This window comes from Pithys albifrons, chromosome 3 (assembly GCF_047495875.1).
Source record: "Pithys albifrons albifrons isolate INPA30051 chromosome 3, PitAlb_v1, whole genome shotgun sequence".
NCBI lineage: Eukaryota > Metazoa > Chordata > Aves > Passeriformes > Thamnophilidae > Pithys > Pithys albifrons.
In genome coordinates this window covers 60,421,389-60,444,574 of record NC_092460.1, presented here as the reverse complement: position 1 = coordinate 60,444,574, position 23,186 = coordinate 60,421,389, and the positions used below count along the sequence as shown (strand labels likewise).

General features: G+C 37.5%; 2 protein-coding genes across 3 annotated transcripts in view; one reads left to right on the top strand and one right to left on the bottom strand.

Moving 5' to 3' along the window:
- Nucleotides 1–1,102: 1,102 nt before the first annotated feature.
- Nucleotides 1,103–6,156, bottom strand: CCDC59 (coiled-coil domain containing 59). The gene is made up of 4 exons (XM_071552141.1): nucleotides 5,821–6,156; nucleotides 4,461–4,683; nucleotides 3,077–3,176; nucleotides 1,103–1,341 (listed from the first exon to the last, which is right to left on the bottom strand). Exons 1-4 carry the CDS (start codon nucleotides 5,951–5,953, stop codon nucleotides 1,180–1,182), a joined length of 618 nt encoding a protein of 205 aa, XP_071408242.1. The 5' UTR covers nucleotides 5,954–6,156; the 3' UTR covers nucleotides 1,103–1,179.
- The window catches only part of METTL25 (methyltransferase like 25), a 44,863-nt gene continuing 27,498 nt past the window's right edge, over nucleotides 5,822–23,186 (top strand). For both annotated transcript variants that reach the window (XM_071552140.1, XM_071552139.1), the window contains exons 1-4: nucleotides 5,822–6,263; nucleotides 10,915–11,079; nucleotides 15,685–15,785; nucleotides 21,929–22,561. In XM_071552140.1, coding sequence (XP_071408241.1) covers nucleotides 6,017–6,263; nucleotides 10,915–11,079; nucleotides 15,685–15,785; nucleotides 21,929–22,561 — 1,146 coding nt within the window. In that variant the 5' untranslated portion in view covers nucleotides 5,822–6,016. The remainder of the gene's footprint in view (nucleotides 6,264–10,914; nucleotides 11,080–15,684; nucleotides 15,786–21,928; nucleotides 22,562–23,186) is intronic.

The window sequence follows — 23,186 nt, the reverse complement described above, 5'->3', positions numbered from 1 at the left end:
AGGATTCAAAGCCCTGCCAGAAGTATTACAAGATGAGGTGGAAGAAGCCTCAGGATACTGACATAAGTAACATTTTAGCCCACTCAAACTCCTAAGCTATCCCTCATTTAACAGCACTTGTCATACAATTCAAAACTATTTTTGTATGTATTTTAAACAAGAACTTTTTTGCAGTTGACATCAACTTCTAAATGAAATAATGTAAAATTATAAATAATATTGCAATACTGTAAACGTACTGCAAATCTTACAAAGCATGTTCTAAGGAATTTTCTCCAATATATTCCTTTAATATCTAACTAATCTTTATTATATGCAGGAAAAAAACCTCAGTATTATTTCTTGGCTGCCAAAGTAGACTGAAATAGAGGAAAATACATAATAGTATTCTCCTGTATAACTTAAGGAAAATAGTTAACTTATTTTATTGTAAACAGACTTAGGAAGAATGCTTTCACTTTATTAGATCAAAGATACTAATTGCATATACAAATCCAAGTTTCAAAGAATTTTCTAAAGATGTTCCAAAGAAGATTTAAACTTGATACACTCATCATACCAAAACCTCAACACCTGATCCACCACAGCTAGAAAGTCATACTTATGAACAAAATAAATCACCAAAGTAAAAATCACCAAGCACAAAGTATATGTCAAGCCCACAAGATCTTCACATTCAAACTATTTTTGGACCTTTGCTAAGTTTTATTCTTTGTGGAAAACAACAAATAATAGTCAACCAAGTACAGTGCATGTTGTTTTCATGTGCCAAACTCTATACTAGAGTACACAAATCACACTCCTAGAATTGGCAGTTCACAAGTTATCAAGTATGTTGCATGTATCACTTCAGTCCACTCAAGTAAGTATAATTTTAGAAGTCACAGTTGCAGGAAGGGTTAGATTTATGTTCAGATGGTCCTAGGCCCTACTGATTTTGAATTCAGGATGTTATGTAGCTAACAGAAATTAAGTTTAGAAATACAGACCATTTATTTTCAAGGTACCAGATCTCTCTCACCCTCAGCATAGAATTTATATTTTCAGGATTAATACATCACTACTGGACTGATGAAATAAATCAATCCAATAACAAAAGAAATACAGAAGCAAAATGACATTATTTATTAAAAGTAATTTAATAAAATATCCAAAGGTAACTCAAATATATGCAGAGGTTTATCTATTTTGCTGTATTTTCTGAAGAAGAAACTCTACTTGTAAGTTTAGATTTGGCTGTCCTTTTTTCGTCTTCTTACTCAATATTTTATAAGCTTGCATTTTCTTTTGTTTGTACAACCGTTGAGCTTCTTCTCTTTGTTGTTTTCTTTTTTCTGCTTCCTGAAATTAAATAAACATATATGATTACAATACCATTACGTACCTTCTATGACCATGAAGCTATCTATAAGCAATAAGATTTATTTTTGTGTAGATAATGACAATTAGGTACTGCATTGACATTGGAAACTCCACTACTCTTAACAGCTTAATCAGGATGCTCTTTCAGCACATACTGCTATCAAAACACATTATGTAGACTGAAACTTCAAGAGAAGAGCCAAGTTTTCTTTGGTATAACATCTCATAATAAGGTTTGTTGCTCCAATGCATAACTACTTCCTTTCTGCAAAATGTGCTCCTTCACTATTCTCCTTAAATGACAAAGCAGCAAAAAATTTCCCACTTTCTCCTCTTGTGTACACAAAAGACATATAAATGTCTTGACAGTGCAGATGTGCTAGGATTCCAGACACATCTGCATGGGACAGACAGGACCAAAATACGCAAGACATCACATATCAGCCTGAAGGACTGCTTGAGTTCATTTGGATTTCTTCTTATAAGGTTTAGTTTTGGAAATGCAGTCTATTTAAGCTACCAACAAAATGCTTTCTCAAAGCAAGAACATTCATCTTACTTAGGCAGTTACTGCTTACATCTGTATTCTTCCTGATCTTTACTAAATAGTACCTTTTTTTAAGGTCAAGAAGGGCCTTTGTGGAGGCCAAAATTGTATCTTTAAGCTTATTTCTCTTCCCAAGATAAGTAACAGCAAATCCAGTACTTGCTAACACACTTGGAGGTAAAGTAATGTGATCATCACGCCAGTACTCCACATAAATAATTACTGTTATTGTGGCACTCAGCCAGACTGTTTTGCCTAAATATCTTGAGCAAGACTAAAAATGCCAACATCTCCCATCAGGCAACGTCTGTGTGTTGCTACAAGTCTTGCTGGAGTTCTACTTGTTCCCATTTCCTCTAAATAAACGGGTCATAATTCATTTCTTTTGGCATGATCTGTAGAGTCAACATTCAAAAAAGCACCTATCAGCTGAAAAACTGTGTAACTCACTCAGAATTCCAAAAGGATCAGCTTGCATAAAACTAAATACAGCTAAACTGAAGAAATAGTGTCTTTTATCCAGCTATATATTTATACAATAGTTACTGAAATTTAGTATGTCAGAAGCAATTTACACAACTTGTACATGTTACGCTGTGTGCCACTTTACAGTGCAACAAACACTATACTAGGAGAGAACAAAACTATTTAAATAAGGATCTTTCAAATCAATAATTCAAGAGAGTTATTCAACAATGATAATATTAAGACACATCCTGTAAAAATACATCCCTTTAAATTAGAATGAGGGGAATTACTAAAGATTTTGGCCACAAATACTATTACATTTAATTGTTTCACTGTTGGTCAGTGAAACAAAAATGGAGACTGCATTACGATAACACTGTAAGAAATAGGATGGATATTTTATTTTTCATCACAAGATGATGGTATTGTTATTACTTCTCCTTCTACAAGCTTTTCTTGATGTACCAACTGACCTAATAAAATCCTGCTAGTGGCAACTCCAAGACAAAAATAGTAAGAACAAGGAGAATGATACTCTGAATGTCTGCATGCCTGAATATTACTGTCAAGTTGAAAAAGACTGAAAGAATAGTAACATCTGTATTCTTCTCCTACAGTCCTGTCTGGAAGACTGGCAGGTAGAAAGGCTATTAATCTAGTCTTTGTCTAAGATCAAGAAAAACTCTGTTTAAGATTTACCTCTTTCTTTCTAGCACGCTCAGCCTTTATTTTCTCATACTCTTCTTTTGCCTTCTGATTGGATGTTTTCTTCTTAAACTTCCCTTCAGTCACAACTGGCCTGTAAGAAAAAGTACATGTACTTCAGAGCCTGATTATCATCAAGCAGATATAATCATATATCCCACAGCCACTGCAGAATCACAGCACAGTCTTCCACTGTATTTGCATATAGGGAAGTTAATCACAAATACTGATTTCAGAAGACTATCCTTGTACACTGAACACAGACCTGTTTGCAGCGCTCTCACACGATACGCAACACACTCCAAGCCATGCAGTGAGTGGTCAGCAGGAAAGCACAACTGAACTCCTGCAGTGCCAAATGTACCAAAGACTGATCCGCATACAACTTTTAGTAACACATATATCTAATCCGCTGGAGCTTCACACAGATGATATTTCATGAAGTTCAAAGAGTGCCTAAAAGAGTTTTCCCCATCATACAAGCACTTTAAGAGTCAGAGAAACTGAATGCACTGACTTAGAGCTGTGTTATCTCTTTCCAGTTCCAACATGAGGCAACTGCAGAGACAGGAGGACAGCTAGCTGTTGGCAGACTGCCTGCCAGAGAAGTGAGGCTGATACAGCAGGGTGAAAAAGCACAGTACTAACAATGCCTTTCTGAAAGCTTTTCTTGAACGAGAAAGCATATTAATGTTCTGAAATTAGGTACTGAAAAGGTACACTGCTATCCTTAGCGTTGTAAAATAAAGAACTACAATTACACTCCTTCCAGGTTGCAATATAAAAGTCTGCCCACGTGTTTTTTACCAAAGAAAACAGAAGAAAACCAGTGCCATTTGTCTGGCCTTTACTTTCACACTACTTTGAGTGGATATTTTTTTCTGATTTACAGTAAAGCTGTTACATAAACAGTGTGGTAGCAAAGACATTTCACACTTAAAAAATGTAAGCCTTGCTAGATACTTAGCAGTTGTTCACAAGGTAAGTTTTTGATTACTCTATCACTTACGCTACAAAAGGTTGAGAAGTAATCATCAGCATCATGAGATACAGACAGATGATCAAAACCAAAGAGAACATATTTGCTCATAATTTCATTTAAAAATACCACTCTCTTCTGCGGAAAACCAAAACATTTTGCTCTATTCTCATCTCCACCTTGTGGCAACACTGTGCAATGATGTCTCATCATCTCAAGTACAAAACTCCTTGCATTGCTATTTATTTTCCCAACAATCAGGAAAAATAGTTAAGACCTAATGACATTTTTAGTAAAGCACATCACCACAATAAAGTCCCCATAAAGTGTAAGATCTAACTTTTCTCTTTAACGATTGAAACAATTACTTGTTTTTAAAGACACATTTTGACAACTTACTCTACTGCTTTATTAAGCTTTTCTGCTGGTAACACTGAATCCCCTGATGTCCTGCACCGTTTCTTAAGCCTTTCTTCCTCTGCAAGGTAAAGATGCTTCAAGTGCTCTGGATAGGTATCAGTGAATTGATCATCCTTTTGGGAATGGACCTTTCTTCCCTTTTTCAGTAATTTCCTGTATTGTCTTTCGATCTTTTGTTTCCTCCGAAATGCAAATCCTCGTCCTGAAAACGTAAGACAGTTAAATACACCTCCACTCAAATAGTACCAAACTATTCAACTGCTGTCAGGACAATTTCAATCTGTTTTCTTTCCAAAACAGAAAAAGCCACTGCGCTTGTCAGTTTTAATAAGAATCAGTCATAAACTCAAGGAAAAAGCGACCTATTAATCTGTTCTCTAATGTAGCAATGAAGTTTGTACCGATTTACTGAAATTATTGCCTAAACCCCTGAGAGAGTATTGCAAACACTCAACTTTATACACCTTTTCCAATGCTATGTGAATCCAGTCAAAAGAAATATTAACATTTCAATTCCTTACTTTTGACAGGTTCATAAATTACGTCAAATTCCAAAACAAGGTCCTAAAGGGAGTCTCAGGAAGACAATGACAAAAATATTGGCAGGAGCAGCAGCAGTCTGCAGCTGCTGTGACACAGGGGAAGAAAGTCACTAAATCACTGTATTATGCTATATTAATAATCCATTACATCTTTTCACTTAAATAGTATTGTATTGCTACTACCTTCTCTCTGCACATGTCCAGGAAGAGCTTTACTACACCTTCAAAGGTGCTACATCACAGAATCATTTAGCCTTACCAAATCTGAAGCTAAATGTGGGGGTTTTCCTAGTATGTTATTTTTTGTTGCATTAGTCTAAAAGCTTTCACAATAGTCACTAACAAAACAGTTTCAAAAGCAAGTCAAATTAGTCACTTTTAATTCTTTCTCTAAAGTTGCAACTTCAGAAAAATGCTGCTGAAGCCGATGCTCTTTTTTCGATTCATTTTTATATCTTCTTAACCAACCTATCAATAGTCCGACCCTATTTTCAAAAACGTTTAAGCGTACAGCTTTCTATGGAAAAAAACCTCAAGAGCGAGTCCGTAACCGGAGCCGTCGCTCCCCGCTGAGGCCGCCCCGACAGGCGAGGGATCTGCACGCCGAGCCCCGGTTCACACTCGCCGCCCGGCGGCACCCCAGCAGGCCGGAGCCTGCCCAGCAGCCCCGAGCCCGTGGCCACAACCACCCACGGGTGGCGGGCGAGGCGGGGCTGCGGCTGCGCAACCCTAGCTAAGGCTCGAGGAGCCGGCTCTCCTTCGGCGCCAGCTCAGGCTCACCGGCGGCCCCGACTCACCTTCCTGGACGCTGCCTACGACGCTGCGCAGCAGGACGGGCCTCCAGCGCCGCTTTCGGCCGGGCCCTCGGCCACCCGCGCCCTGCTTGGCCGCCTCTGCCGCCGCCGGCCCGCCCTGCCGCGCCGCCGCCATCGCGCTCCCGGCGCGGCGCACCGACTGACGTCACCGAGCTGCGCCGCCGATCCGCGCGGGGCCATGTCGCGGCGGCCGCGCGCGCTCCCGGCGCAGGTGCCGCGGGCGGCGGCGGCGCGAGCGCTGGGGCGCGCGGCGCGGTTCGTGTCACGCGCGCTGCCGCTGTGCCGCGCGCACACCGTGGAGTTCTTCACGCGCGGGCTCTGGGAGCGCCTCGTGGCGCCGCCCCCCGCTGACGTCATCCGCGCGCTGCGCCTCGCGGGGCCCCTCGCGCGCCCCCTGGCGGACACCACCGGCAACGCCCCCTGCGGTGAGTCCGGCGGGGGCGGGGGCGGGGGCGGGGGCGGGGGCGGGGGCGGGGGCGGGGGCGGGGGCGGGGGCGGGGGCGGGGGCGGGGATAGGGCGGGGCCGGGGATAGGACGTCGGCGCCGGTCAGCGTCTCCATCCAAAGTAACGGGCTGTGCCCGGAGCAGTCACGCGTCAGAGGTGCTGGAGCCGGGGTCGGAATTGCACGTGGAAGTCTCCCGGCAGCGGCACTTGTGACGTTGCCTCATTCCATAAATTTCATCCTGTCCGTTTAGAAGCGAAACTCCAAAGGGGCAGACTCCTTCGCTCTGGCTGGTTTCAGGAAAATAGAAGTACAATGGAAAAAAAGCGAAACCAAAATAGAACACGAAACCCCAAACCAAACGGAAACCTCCCCATGCGTGGAAAGGTGTCACAGTCAGAGGTTGAAACATGAGATACGGAGAACAGCTGTAAAAGTCTTAAACACCACCTTCCTCCGTATCTGCAATAGCGAGTGTCTGGCAGAGGGGGACAGCTGTTTTACTTCAGACAAGATCTATTGAGGAGGCACTTCATATTTTTAGTAGTTTTTGCGTAACTCAAGAGAAAGCCAGCTATGAAACTGTTAGTGAATTTACGGCAGTCCAAGTGGAAGGGAAACATATCAGCAATACTGTCTCAGGCAGAGCACAGAAATTAAGATAAAGCACCTGAAAGCTGCGGTATTTGGGGGTACTGAGCCCAAGCAAAGAGATCAGTTTCAAAACTAAGGTAAAACCTCTGACAGAGCACTTAGCCAAGGAAAACCTGGGCCGTGCCAAAGCCCATGGAGTGCAGATAAGCTGTCACATCGCGTTAGCGCTGAAACGCTGCGCTCAATGGCACGTGAGACAGGAAAGCATGTGGAGCGGAATAGGAGGCTCCACAGAAAGGAGCGTGTGGAGCTGTGTACTTTTTGGCATAGAAGACAAGCTAAGATAATGATTTGGACTTGGAAAGAGATTGAAGAACTGTGAATTGCTACATCACTTGCAACATTTCACTTTTGGATCTAGAGACCTCTCAAAATATTAACTGTGGAAGCCTCATTTTTAAAAGAGTTGAGGTGTCTGGGAAGAAAACCCACAGAGTTTATTTGTGCATGAAAAAGATACTGGGTTATGAATTAGCTCCAAGAGTCATATGGAAACAGGACAGTGGTCTAGTCAGCAAGCAAGCGTTGGGAAGCTGCCAGGAAAAACTTAATGTTCTTGACAGGTAATGTCAGAGTCAGAACTGATTCAGAGCAACAGGCCATAAAATTGAATGTAAATAGAGGCTGGAACAAAACTAATTACTGATGAAATCATCAAAAAAACCCACTAATGGAAAATTACTCTGGTCTTATCTGTTTCTTTGGGAAAGGCCATGAAATGATTCAAACACTGAAGTGACGGCCTGTAGAGTAGAATGAGAATTAGGACGGCAGAGTATTGTTTTGTAGATTTTCAAATCAGAAAATAACCTAATGACTTATATTCGAAATGGATGTTGCAGAAATTACTGAAACAAAAGAGGCAATTTATGGCTAAAATGAAGCACGTCTTTAGGAAGGGTACGAAGCGTTCATGCTGTGGCTAAAATACAGAATTTCTGCCTTGGTTTCTGCAGGGATTATTTCTGCTAATTAAAAAAAAAAAAAAAAAGGGAGACTTGCTCCTTTTTTCAATTTTTAAAGTCATAATATGCTATTTAACAGAAAGCACTGCAATGGAATGGACATATGCTTACTGATTTGTTGGTTCATGCCTTACTCCTTTGACTACATGTTATCTGTCCATCCAGTCTTAAGAAGAAAATATTTCATTGTAGATTATGAGTTTTGCAGTGAAGATACCTGCAAACATTACTTGTATTTGAAATAAGTGCACTGCTAGCTTGTATTAAAATGAAGATTGAGAAATTTAGTATCATAGTTTCTTTGAGTGCATTAATGTAACTCAATAACATTAGAGATCAGAAACTAACCATTAGACCTAACCCAACATAACCAGAAATTACTCTTCCATATTCAGAATTATCAGGAATCTAAATTTCAATTTTTTATATTTACCTTGAAAAGGATATTAAAAGGCCCTCATAACATGCTACCATCCACAGACCCATGTTTTTTGGAGTATGGCTGTAACTCTAGATTTATTTTGCATACTTGGAAGACTTTGTGGTCATCTTCCCCAAATACCTTACTCAAAATAGGTGTAAATGACATTTTTATTTCACATGGTAAAACCTTTGTTCCTAAGATTTTGAGAAGTTTTACATATATACATTTGCAATCCCCAAACTATTACGAAAAGTTTTCAAGGATCTGTTCTAAATAGGGATCCCAATTTAAATTATAGGAAGACATCAACTACATTTGACAGAATTAATCTGAAAATATGAAGTTGTCAGTTCATACTCACATAACCCTACAAACTAAAAAGTAACATTACTGCAGATTGGCACAAAACTGTTATTCTGAACAATATTTTATGTTGCTGTGGGGATTTTGACAAACATATGCTGAATTGTAGTTTTAGAAGTTAGCAAGCAAGACATAACAATTCTGTTGTACAGTATTATATGCAAGAAGATAATCAGGATGCGGAAAATTATATGTTTTGAAAATCAGTTTCAAAGAGTATTTTCAAACTCTCATACTATTTCATCATAATGACCATATATGGGACAGAGCCCTTGTTTTCAGTTGTACCCTGCAGAAAAATTAAAGATCCCTTTTTAGAGTCAGAAAACTGGTTTATATTTATGTATCTCAAAATGCTGACATTTGGCATATTGCATTTTGTTTATCACGTCATTGCTGTAAATTGGACGCAGGCACAGACAAGTCTGTGTTTAAGTATTTTCATATTTTACTGTATATTTCTGTTTGTACTGTACTTCCAATTTTTGGGCATATGTTTCTGTCCTCTGAAGTTTTGTTTGCAGATGTACAGACTGACTGGTTAAAAGACATACTAGATTTCCTCTTGTGAGCATCCAGAGTAAAAATGTTTCAAGAAAAGTAACATTTTTAATATCATAAATATTAAACATTAACTGCCATTCTGTAGTTTGAAGTTAGGCTTCAGATTCCTTAAGACAGCTGGGGTTTTACTTTTTAGCTGGCAAGCTGGGGTAACAATTTAAATTGAGTAGGAGTGTTATTACAGGTGATATACTAGTGATCTTGTATGAGATCCTGCTACATTCTATGTTTTTCCATCAGATAACCAAGTTCATGGAAGTCATAGAACATTGGTATTGCTGCATTTAATTTTAGTTAAGTGAGGTTTTTATCCCGTTATGTTAGTTTCTTCCATTATTTGCTTGATTTGAAAGTATTGCCAGAAACCAAATTTATTTTTCTTCAGTCGTTTCAAATGCACACAACTAATTTCTTATCTTTCTGTAATATATCTTAGAGACGAGAGATGAGAAAGCAAAATTGCCCCTTCTCCATAAAAAAACTCCACTCTTTATTTCTCCTGTTACACCTTTATCCTTCATGAAGGCTTCACTAACTAAAATTTACTGGATGTTCAGAAATTCAAATAAGTCATTTATAAAGGAAGGTGGCTTTCTTTTTGGATTTTGTAGTGGAGAGTAAGAAGTGCCACACAGGCACTGAAACTGTGCTCATTCTAGTCATAGCTTAGACAGTATTTATTCTTCCTTAGATCCAAAATTTGTTTGCTGCACTCATGCCTTTGTAGTGTCATACCATGAAAAGCACCATGTTGGCACTGTTGGGACTGTTTTCAGTAAATTGTAATATGTGCAAGACAGTTAAGAGGACAATACAAACAGCTGTATCCGTTCTCATCCCACATTCAGGAAAGCAACTGTGCTAGGTATGTACTTGCCCAACCTCTATCCCATGACACAGAAGGCAAACCAGGAGATTTCCAAATCTTTACAAAAGTTTTTTTGCTGGACTGGTTACCTTCTATATATTTAAGAGAATTGCAAATATATCAAAATTACTAGCAAAACTAGGTAGAATTCACAAATAGTTAAAATAGAGGGGAATTAGACAATACAAAACAGTCTCAGAATTAATAAATTATTCATACTAATATGTTTCACTTAAAAATAAATGTATGTTTTTGAAACTAAGTAATATCAAACTGAAGTATTTAATCATGAATCTAACAAAATACACATTGGAATCTAACCCACATCTGACTGGAAATAATAATTAAGTTAATTCTCCCTCTAGATTTGCCAGTTACAAAGCAGCTTGGAAAGTACATGAATAGAATGATTGTAAATCAAAATATTTCATATATTAAACAGCTGCATTGCTTTAAAAAATCTAATAGCATGTATTGGCAGATGGGGCTGACTAGGAAATATATAATGAGCAAGTTTGTAAACAAAAGAGAAGTGATAATGCTACTGAATTAGCTTGTCAGTTACACCAAAGAAGCTCGGCTGAAACAATAGATTTTTTCCACATTCACACATTTAGTTCATCAAAGAGCATACTTTGACCTCAGTTCTGAAGGGGCAATAAAGATGAAGAAAAGTAATGAGTTTTCCCACTGACAAAAGTAAGCTAAATGGCAGTTGTGACTGATACTAGGTATTACCTCTGTCATCACCATTAGAGAGCTGTTAAGCACTGTTCCCTTTGCTTTTATGTGCAGACGATGACATGTTTTCCAGTGTGTTTTGTGAAAACTCTGGGAAGCTTATCAATGTACATTTGTTTGCCCTGGCTGCCAAGTATTATTCTCTGTCCAGCCTTGGAGTGTGTACCCCATTAGAAGATGTTCTTGAAGCACTGAAGGGAAACAGCCAAGAAGCAACAGGTATATTTACATTTGTATTTACATGTTTATTTATTCACTGTTGCACCTGTGGAATTTTGCTTTTTAAGACTGGTTTGCTGTTTGGATTTTTTTTCTACATGCTTCCATTTTCATTTGTTCCTGGATAGTTTCTTCATTGCCTTTATTTAGAAAATGGGTTCTCTTGCTTAAATTTGAGCATTCAATATCTGTGACCCATCCTGGGATTCCATTTTAAAGGAAATGGGACAGAGAAGTGGGCACATCACTATTTGAGATGCCTGGTTGATTCTCTTTGTTTGTCTTCTCCCTGAGCAGCAAGAATCATCCTTGCTACTCTTGCTTTTTCTAAAAGTATCACCCTAAAGTATGGCAAATGCTTGATGTCTTACAAGAAAAAAGATTTTCTTAATTTTGTATGTTTTAGACTAATACCAATTATGTGTGATAAAACTAGAGTAATTGTATTTTCTGTAGTTAAACACATTGAATTAAAACACTCTTAAGTTGGCACCAAGTTGGACACTAGGAGTCTTATCCCTGATTATATTTTTGCATCAGATGATAAACAGGCATTTATCCTTATTTGGACTGCTGTAATTTTCTTGCTATTCATGAAGTCCCCAGTCTCTAGATTTGTCACTGTCTTCAAGATTTCTCTTTAATTTAAGAGACAGACTGAGCAGCTCTCTGCCTTTGCCTTTTATAATACATTAAAACTAGTGACATTTCTTATCCTATGCAATAGCACCATTATGTAAATGTTGTGCATCTCTCCCATTTTCTATAGTGATCTCTTTCCAATTTTGCTGTTTTCCATGGTTGGCTCCATGGTTTTCTTAGAAGTGCTAGAATGCCATTGCTAAGATAGTCTTAATGATTTGTTGAGCATTTGTCTTACTTTCTGGCTTCTTTCCTTGTGCTCTCAGTTCATCTCAAGCCCTTTTTTCTTATTTGACAACTATATCCTGCTTTTTTTTGCCACTTGCTTTTTAGTTGTTTTCATTTTTATTAGGGTGTTCCTCTTAATTTTCTGTAATTCTCTAGTTCTGCCTTCTTGTACTCATACTTGAGTTCATACCTGGATTAACTTTCTTAGACAGAGCTTCAAGGATTCTTTCGTCTTCTTGTCATGCAGAATGGAGCATAAGGAATAAGACAATTGCTGAATATTTTGTTCTCTCTTGCAGGAGTGGTGCTTGGTTGGGTAACTGGGGCCTGAGTTTGTGCTTTTGCAGTACTTCTAAATTGTACTTCATAGGAAAAATAAAACACGTTCCAAATTTATACAGTAGAATTATAATTCAAAACCTTTGTGCTGAATTGGCAGTAAGTATCAGTTAAATTAACATAATTGAAGTTCTTGGTACTCATTTGGCAGAAACAAAATACCAAGTTATGGATTCATAGCATACATGTTGCCAAATGAAAGTTGTGATCTTTAAGCTATTTTAGATATTTTGGACTTAATTCTGTATTTCAGAAGGTAATGCTTTTTTCCTGACATACTAAAGCTTGCAAGACAAGAGAAGAGTAAGTCTGAGAAAACTGGCAGCTTTACGATTGACTTGCTTATATTCAGGATAATTCCATTTATGTTTCAGATGGTTTTAATACGGTTTCTTCTTCTAAGACAAACAAGCTTTTGAGCCTACTCCCATAGTTTGCATACTTACATAGTTCTCTGACTGCTTAGTATAGACATATTGCTGCTGCCCTTTCCTGGAATAATTGGTAAGCATGAACATTCTAAGCATGTTGTGGACTCAAGGGGCGTTCCCTGTTGCTTTCTAATGAAGGTCACTGTGGTCCTGACTGCGCCATCAGGTGGCTTGCACTGATCACACGGGGTCCAGAAGAGCCCAGCCCAGTGGGAGGAAGCCAGCAAAGAGAACATGTTTTGTTACAGGGTTCATATCTGATAAAAAGTGAGGGTTGGATTAAGAGTACTCTCTCTGCCTTTGCAGTATGTTTTTGGCCAAGGCAGTAGTCATGCCATGCAGTGACTGTTAGTGAATCTGTCTTTAATTCCAGTGTGGTGAAATATTACTCTGCCTCAATGGGGATTTTTTTTTAATATGTGGTTATGCCAATTTTTCATTCTGGCTCATGGAATTAAATCACAGTAGTACAGCTCCTGTATAGGTGGTGGTGTATGGTATGGACTGTGAATGTCTTTTTTTTAATCTGGTGTATCTGAATTTCCACATGTAGCTGGGGTATAAAACCCCTGCACTCTGCCATAGGAAATCTCTAAAAGGTCTGTATTAGCCCTGTATAAAAAACAGTCTCTCCTCAATTTCTTCAGTTTCACAACTAAAGATATAGCTGTAAATGGCACAATAGAGTTGAAGCAGTTTTTCAAATGTAAAACAGGTACTGGTGCTAGGAGTTCAAAATGAAAATGAGCAACACTTTAGTACCAATTAAAACTGGTGGCATTAAGCTTTCTATTACTCTATCATATCCAAGGTACTTCTGTAAAGTATTTGAACCCCACTTTATTTTTTGCATCACAAAAGGAGATGGTTCTCTAAATTTCTAATGGTTTTTGAAAATAGCATTTCTTCTGCCTACATCAGTTGTGCACCTAAGAAGGAAATCCACATGTGCAATAATTTTTTTTCAAGGAAGTAATTTTATGATACCAGAAAGAATTCACACAGTTTGTGTAAAAGTAGTATATGTTTTTTAATTCAAATTTTCAGTTGTCTGGGCAATATAAAACAGTCCCCGAATACATTTTTTGTACTAGTTTGTAGTGTGTCTGCTTGTTTTTCAAAATAATGTAAAAATCTATCAGAATTTTGCAGAAAATGCAGCAACATTAAAATTTATTGAAAAATCTATAATTTTCTGCAAACAGTATCAGTTTCCCAGCACTGATAAATAAACATTGTGTTCTTCCTGCAGAAAGTAGAAAAAGCAGTCAAACAATGTTTAAGAAACTTTAGTAGCTAAGGTAATAATCTATATATGTGGATATCAACAAATTATGCTTTTTCCATCTGGAACCTCAGCTTATGTAAGTTGGATCATGTTTTCTGGATCTCTACCATTTTTGAAATGCTTAATTGGGATTAAATACTCTCTGAAATAGTACTTCACCTAGCATTACTCCATTCAGTCTTTGAGTTCATTATATAGAAAAGAGTAAAGTTGCAATATGTGGTCATCTTTCAAAGTGACAGCTTTGGAGACCAGTCAAACAACTTTTATTTCTGTCAAGAAGTTAAATGTCTGTTTCTTCCTGTTCCGATTCTGCTTCTTCTGATGAGCCTATCCAGACACAAAAATGTTCAAAAATTAAACAGATAGACTTTTTCCTTTTAAATGTTTTTTTTTCTGTCTGTTTTTCTTTAATTTGATATGCTTACAAATTAAGAGCTTTTTAGGACACTGTGTAGTTCTTCACAATTTTAAGGTTCAGGAAAACCTTCAGTGAAATGACAAACACTTGTTTCTGCTATTTGTTTTATTGAAATCTTTTAGTCTATTTTTTCTTTTGTCAGTTCATAGAGTCTATATTAGATTTTAAATATTGTCATAACAGTTTATTGTAAAAACCCCAGATGTTTAAGAAATAGAAGGATCTTATGGGGTTTGGGAAAAATAGAAAAAACATTGAGTTTCTTATGAGCTAAGTTCAATTCCCCACTGTCTTTTAAAGAAGTAACACACTTGGCTCTGTTCCCAGCATGATCTGATCAAGGAATGAACATAGTTTTTGCCTAATGATCAGTTTCTGGACAGATGAACACATACTGTGCAAAAAGCAGAGAATGGGAAAGTATATTAATCTGCCTAGTTGTATAGGAAAGTCCTCTTTTCTAAGAGCATTCTCATCAGTAATGATCCAGTTTCTTCTACCATCACTCAGGCTTGCAAAAATTTCCATTAATTTAATAATATCCAAGTGTACTGTAGCATTGGTCCCCTAAGAAAAATGTGTGGGTTTCTCCCAAGGGAGTAACTTCTGAGCTCCTCCTTTGGCTCAAGTGGGTTCTTGGTGTTGTCCACAAGCAGTAAACCTGTGACAGATATTAACTCCACTAATTAACACATTCTTCAGCAACACTGAAATGAGAGATTTTCTACCAGCATAACAGCTCTGTAATCCATCTACAGGGTAAATAAAGAAAAAAATTATCTCTTTTTGAATTTTCCCAGCCTCACTTGTAACTTTTATTAGCAATATCTCCCACTTGATATTGTGAGCAAATCTGCAGCATGAACAAGATGTACTGTGTGATTAATTGTCCCTGCCCTTATATTTCATTTGTGTAAAGGTCAATTTAATAAATGAGACAAAAATAGATTTTTTTAATGAACAGGGAGAAATTACGCAGTTTTATAGTAGTAGCTATTGTGTAATACCTGGTCAGGTATTAGATATGCTACATCTTAAAACACTGAGTTTTACAGTGTGTTGAATTTTACTGTTTTTCACTAGCCCTAATTCAGAAGTTTAACCTTATAATAATTGAGTGAATATTTAATTAAAAAATACTATGCTAAAAATATAAACAGTATAGCATACATTAGCTGTGGGTTTTCCTTACTGATCACAAGTCTCTGTTATTATGGGTTCTGTTAATGTGTATTTATTTTCTTAATCTGATATAGGTATCAAACCAGATGAGTTTATGAATAATAAGAAATCACATGAAGTGCAGGTGATGTCAGAGCTGGTAAACAGCATAGCAAATTACCGTGGTATAAAGCAGGTAAGAAAGCATTTCTTATTGTATGTTACCAGGTACCTTCTGAGCTATTCTCCTTGTTGTGTGCAGATGCATAATTTTTATATTCTGTCAAATATTCTATTCTTATTTTTCCTGTACATAATTGTAGCTAAAGAAGAGCCATTAGGGCCAAGCTGAATGACAATTTTGTTTTACAAATGTGTTGTTCCGAAGAAACTGCCTTTCAGTGGCTCATAACTACTCATGAATAATCTTAAGAAATTATAATCATCCTCTCTATGTTGAGCAGCTAAAAACTGTGTTGCTTTTTGCTATGGATGTCTACTGACTTGTTTAGCAGTATTATATTACTAGCAATTTTCCATAAGCATCAGTAGGAGTGTTGTCTTCTGTCAGGCACAAAAGTATGCCACAGAGAGACCAAAGCAGAGTATCCTGAGTAATGTTGAAAGCTTGTCTTTTTCTGGCACAAGATTTAAATTATTTCCTATTCTTTAATACTGTTCACCTTTGTTTAACATGGATTGAGATCTATCAATTACGAATTTAATTATGACCTTTTCAGTTGGAAGAGGAACCAAGTTAAGCAGAGATTTAAGTAACAGAGTATGTATGAAATATAATTGGTAGGACACAGGACGTCTGAACACCCAACACAGTTATTACTGAATGAGGTGGCCATTTAATACATCAGATGACAAGTTGGTCCTTGGAAGGTGAAGAATTGCAGGATTTCTTTCTCAAATTTGATCATAACTTAACTTTTAGATATATATATGTATGTATGCATGACCAGACTGCATGAATGAAGATTTGGGAAGGGCTCTCCCCACGTAAGTGTGCTCTTCCAGCCTGCGCAGTGGATTTTTCAGGTGTGGCACAGCATGCGCAGAACTGGCCCCACCATTTAACTCCTAAGGTCCATCTGCCATGGCCGAGCGAGCTTGGACAGTGACAGTGAAGTCCTCAGGATTGTCACAGCACCTGGTACTAACCGGGGCTGACCCTGCTCAGCATCTGAGATCTGATGGGATGGGATGTCAGGGAGGCATTGAACTGCCAGGGGATGGTCCCTACTGAGACTCGAACTCACGAGCTTGGGATTTGGAGTCCAGAGTGCTCTCCTTTACACCACGGGACCGCTCCATATATATATACACACATACATACATATAATTATGATTGCACAGTGCACTGGATCACTGTTCATTGAAACCTTATTGAGTTTTACGTATGGATCTGTTGACAAAACACAAGTATCCCAACAATATCTAATTTTTTGAGTACTGTATTTCACACTCTATTAGACAAAAGTACACCAATACCATTTCCTCAGTTTACATACATTTAGTTTTTCTGTAAGTATTTGCAATGTTACACTTTCAGTTAGATTCCGTACCTCAGACCTGTGTTGTGGGATGGCTAAATTTTTCACTGTCAGGGTGAACTGAGTTCATTTATTCATTTCAGTCTCTCTATAATGCCAGAAACTGACCAATGTAGCTTCATCCTTGCTTTAAACTAGAGATGACTGGTGGCTCTGGACACTGCATTTGATTCATTTCTAGATCTGAGCAGCACTTGCTTTCTGTGTAAGAGGCTGTAAGGGTATATGGAGACTAATTTCCTCCAGGCTAGTATTCATTCCCACAAAGGTTTGTGAAGAAAAACTGTATTAGTTTTAATAACACCCAAGATTATAAGGTATCTACCCAGATTTCATGTGTGAGTATAGTTTAAAATTAATGTACCTGCAGTATCCAAAATTGCTGTTGCTACCACCCTAGGGAAGGCCCCAAAATTTGGATTCAGCTCTGAATTGCTGAAGCTGAACTTTGGTTAGGAAGTTATTTGGCTCAGACCGAGTTTAATTTGGATAAGTAAATGATGCAGTACTCTTGATAGGTTTGGGTCAGGCCTGTGGCATCCTTGGAAATAGGGATCAAACTTCTCAATTCTGACCATCTGTTTTGTAAGGAACGACTGACAAAGGCAAAGTTTTAGGCAGTCTTCTTACAACTGGGATTACCAAGTAAATAGAGAGCTGCAATTAAGGCCAAGTATTACTGGATGAGACACAACCAATTTGTGAGCATCTGTGATTGCTTGCAGCGATGGAAGGAGATCTCTCCAGCAGCTCTTTAAGGGCCAGTCACAGTGACAAGTGTGGGTGCTCTCCACAGCCCTAAAGTGGATGTGCTCTGTAAAGAACAGAACTAGAGTATCAGCAGATTTGTGAAAGTCTTTTATTCTATCTTAAGCATGCTCTTTGCCTTGCTTAGCTTTTGTTTCAGACAAGTATTAGTTGTGCAATTATTGAAGACTTTCACATACTTGAAAAGTTGTAGGAGAGTGTGATTTGCTTATAGTGCAATACTAAATGTTCTCTGCATTTGCTGGAAGGTACTGTTTCATACAGCATTTTCATTCAGATTTAAATAGTTCCTTTGAGATGCAGGAATGAAAGGAAAGCAAAATCCATATTCAGAAAGTAAAGCCATCTTAATAACTTAACCAAAGTTTCAATGTAGCTGGTTACTAATAAAATCTCAAACCAGTCATTATTAAGTATAATGTCAGTATGTCAGTGTGCTGCAATTTCATGCAGTCATTATGTGCTTTTATCAGATGCCTTGGAGTATCTTTATACATAAGATTATTTTCTGTTTACTCTTTAAAAGAATTGTAACATTTAATGAAAAAATATTATTTCAGTATATCACTGAATATGAAATGTGTACTGCTCTATATTAACTTTTTCCATTTTAGTCATACACTGTAACAATGTTTATTTGCACAGTTACAAATCCCCAATGTAAACAGAGCTTTCCTGTTACTCTGAGAAAAAAAAAAAAGAAAAGCCTCCTTATCAGTCTTTAAAATGCAACTCCTTTTGTTTAGGTTTCCTTTCAACTTAAGAAGAATATAGCAATTAAAAAGTTTTAGGAGAGTTTTTCTTTATTGATTTTTCTCTATCCTTCTCACAAACCAAAATATATGTGGCATTTAATTAAAAAGTCAAGAGCCATGAAAACACATGTTTTACAACAGCATGTGTCCTCAGGGTGTTTCTTTCAGATATTACAGATCACTGACAGCTGAAAAATGCCTTCCATTTCACCTCCATACCCATGTTGTAGAATGGGTGGTGGAGGATATTGCTCTCTGTTAGTATTTTATAATGTAGTATAATAAATAGTAAAATAAGAATAAAAGCAAAAAAATATTACTATGGTAATCACTTCTAGATTAATGATTTAAATGAAAACATTAAAGCAAAATAACTAAAGACTTGTTTTTCTGGTGTTTACTGCCCCTTTTAAGCATTGTTCCTATCATATAAGTGGAATTTTTTTTAGGGAAGTTCTTGATTAAACTCTGAAAAGAAGCCAGTGTCTATTCCTCTTTGCTTAAGTGCACATTTGTTTTCTTTAATGTATTTGCAAAAGTTTTCCTTAAAAATTGCAGCATATGCAGCAAGACTTGCAATAAGTAATGTGAGGATGATATAATTCTGCATTCAGCATCCATTACATTTGTGATTTGGTGCTGGGAAATGTTGGAATGCTTCTGTAGACAAAGTTCTTGATTGCTCTGTGCCAGAAACTGCATTTAAACATAGTACCCAAGTCACTGTGGACAAGACCTTTGGAGTTTATTACATCATGGAAATTTAATTTTTTAAAGTTCATGCTTGACAGATATGCTATGGATTGCTGATTACCTTTCTCTATGTAATCAAGGGAAGGTAAAGCAGGGAATAATGTAATGCAGTCTATTTGTTTAGTACAATATTATTGCCTGCTTATTTTTTAGTCAGTTTTTCCTTTCTTTTAAAAACTGTTCTCCCAGTATAATTTAACCATGTCTTACTGTTTTCTTTTTACTTGGACAAACCTAAAGAAACTTTCCCCAAACTGCAGCTTGTCTCTGCAGCCACTAGAGGTCACACTTAGGAGTTAGGAATAATTCCACTGGCTGTCTTGTGTCCAAAAGCTGCTTTTCACAGAAATAATTAAACTCTTGAAGAAGTGGAGGTGTGCATATTCTGCATAGTTGTAATATCTGTTGCATAAAAGAGTGGATAAAATTATTCTTTGAACTTTTTTTTTTCCTTTTAAATGACAGAATCCCAGAAGGGATAAGGTTGGAAGGCACCACCGTGGGTCATCTGGTCCAACCTCCCTGCTCGAGCAGGGTCATCCCAGAGCACGTGGGACAGGATTGTGTTCAGACAGCTCGTGAATATCTGTCCAGTAAGGCAGACTCCACAACCTCTCAGGGCAGTCTGTTCCAGTGTGCAGTCACCTGCACATTGGAATTCTTCCTCATGTTCAAGTGGAGCTTCCTGTGCATCTGTTTATTCCTGCTGCCTCTGGTCCTACTGCTCAGCACCACTGAGCTGAGCCTGGCTCTGTCCTCTTCACACCCCCCCTTCAGATACTGATAGACATTGATGAGGTCCCCTCTCAGTCATCTCTTCTTGAGGCTGAAACAGGCCCAGCTCCCTCAGCCTTTTATCATAAGAGAGATGCTCCAGTCCCTTAATTATCTTTGTCCCCCTCTGCTGGACCTGCTCCAGGGGCTCGATGTCTCTTGTACTGAGGAGCCTAGAACTGGATACAGCACTCCAGAAACAGTCTCACCAGGCCTGAACAGAGGAGAATATTGGTGATAAATGTGACAAATAAATGTAATTTTCAAAAGTATGCTTAGATTATATAAATTTTATTTCACTAAATCCATTCCTGTACAGATTTATTTCAAGAAATTTGCTGGACAAAGCATACCTAGATTGCAAATATGCAGCAGTATCACATGATAACTGCAGATGAGAAAGCCATGTGCAGCCTGGGTAAAAAAAAATTACCTAATAGCATGTAGTTTCCACTGTTCTACGTAGTCATTAGTGACATGGGCTCAAATTTTTCTTTCTAATTCCGTGACTGTCCAAATCTTTTTTATTAAAGTAGGCAATAAATCTTTCTCATTCAGTTAGAATATTGCGGTATTGAGTATTCTCTACCTGGTAAAAAACTATGCAGTTGAGTTTAAGATGGATCAATGTAGCATATACTGCAATTTGGACACAGAAATACCTGTGTAAGCTTTTTTATAAATGTGTTACAGACCAAGAACAAAACGTAAATATTCTAGAATCAAACACTTTCATCACTTTTCCGGAACATCTACAAAGAAGTCATTACATCTAGTCAATATAAGTTTTGGTAGATACCTGGACAGAAGTGAACATTATAGTTTTGTTTCCTTGAGAAATGTCACTTTGCAAATTCTCATAAAATCCTGTATTATGTATTTATTGCAAATTAAAATGTATATTATGTAAAGCTGTGATGATGTACTGAAAGTTCTCAGCTTACTATCATTTCTGGTAATACTCTATGTGGGATTTTCCTTTCTCTGTTAGATCAGTCACTGAACTAGCACTGGTATGAGCTGTGAAATGAACTAAACTGTCAGTTATCACTCCTTTCTCCAGAACAGGCAGTAGAAAGTAAATGTGACACATGAGCCTTTTGTTTTATTACAAAAGCAGCCTTACATTAAAAAAGCTGTATGAATTGTTTTCACAAAGTGGGAAAGAAGTATAAATAAGTATTCTGACATAAAAGGGGATATCAATATCACCTGTCTTTTGGTCACATCTGATTAAATTAGGCACTGAATCTGAAGACGCTTTTGTCCTGGATACCTAGTGGTAGTGGGCTCCTCAGTGTTGGAATGAGGTGCCTAAAACTGAATACTGTGAGCAGTTTATTTGCTATCTCTGTATCTTGACCAAGCTTAGCAAAGGCAGGTGGAGTTCCCGGTGGTTTGTGGTTATTTTCTTTAGCAGAAGGAAGTTTTCTGTCAAAAAATATACTGAAGGTCTTTCCCAGAAAAGTCAGGATGTGCATCAGATAAGCATTGCAGTGTCTTTTTAATAGAGCAAATCAGTTAAGAGTTAATTCTGTGTTTTAAAGTCAGAAGGTGGAACAACAAAGCAAAAGAACTAAGTGTCTTGAGACAGATGATGCTGGTAATGTACCTATTCAATCCATGCCTAATTTTTTAGGAAATTGTTTTGCTTATGAAGTGTGCCTTGTTGCTTATTAATAAAGCAAATTTTCTTGTCTTTTTTTTTTTGCCCCTCAATTATCTAGGTTATTGATATTGGTTCTGGAAAAGGCTACCTGAGTTCATTTTTGTCCATGCAATATAACTTAAAAGTTTATGGAATTGACTCCTCAGACTCCAACACAAGTGGTGCTCATGAAAGGAACAGAAAATTGAAGAAACACTGGAGAGCATATCAGAGTCGAGGAAGAGCAAATCTCAAAAGCCAAAGTTCAGAAAAAGCAGATGACAGGCCAGTGGAAAGTGAAATTAAATGTAAAGCAATCAGTGAAGAGCTCTTAAATAATACCAACAGTCTTCAAAGTCAGGACCAAGTGATTATGCAAGATTTAGTTCCTTCTTGTGGTTTCACAGAAATGGCTACATCCAACACCAGAACAGAAACCGAAGCCGATTTGGTGGCTCAGACACAATCTCATGAAAGCAAACTTTCTGAAGAGGTTCTTGCTATTCTAAATGTTCTGCCTCAGGATGCTGTAGAAGTTTTTTCTTCATCTCAGTGTAACTGGGGGGAACTCTGTGAAGAGGAAAAAGTGCAAAGAAAAATGATATCTCTCAAGAGTAAAGAAAGAAAGTCAAGTGAATCGAACCTCTATTTTGCCTTGACCTCTTGCATCACTGCAGAAACAGAACTCAGTGACATCATAACAGATCTGGAGGTTATTTGACTATAAATATTTACTCTATTTAGATTGTCCATTGTCTTTTTATTGCCATTTTCATATTTACATAATGTTTGCTGAGTGTACATAAAGTGCTGTCTGTGGTATGAATGAATATTCTGGCACCATAGTGGTTTTCAGCCAGGTAACAGAAGTATGTCTAGCAGACACATATTGTTTTTCTATTTTAATATATGTGTTGGGACTATTTTGAAGCAGCTTTTAGAATTTATGAGGTAGATAATAATCAGCTGTCAAATTTAACAGCATACATAGTAGCACATTCAGTTATTTTGCAGCTGTCATTATAGATAAAATATAAGTATTAGGGAAGGAGTTATATTTACCAGGTAGATGAATATATTAAGCCCTGGAGTTTCAATTTTCCTGAGATTTCTGATTTTTAAGTTACAGATTTTTGTAATTTCAATCAAACTGGGAAGACATAGGAGAATTTATAGTATAATATTCAAGATGAATAGTTTGTAAATAGTGTTTTTATTTTGACTTTTGAGTGTAATTTAAGTTAATTGAGTAATTTACTAAGTGGCAGGGTTTGTGTCTACACAAATAAGCCCAAGCTCAGCTGCCCAAAGACAGTGACACAAGTCAAGAAACTGTG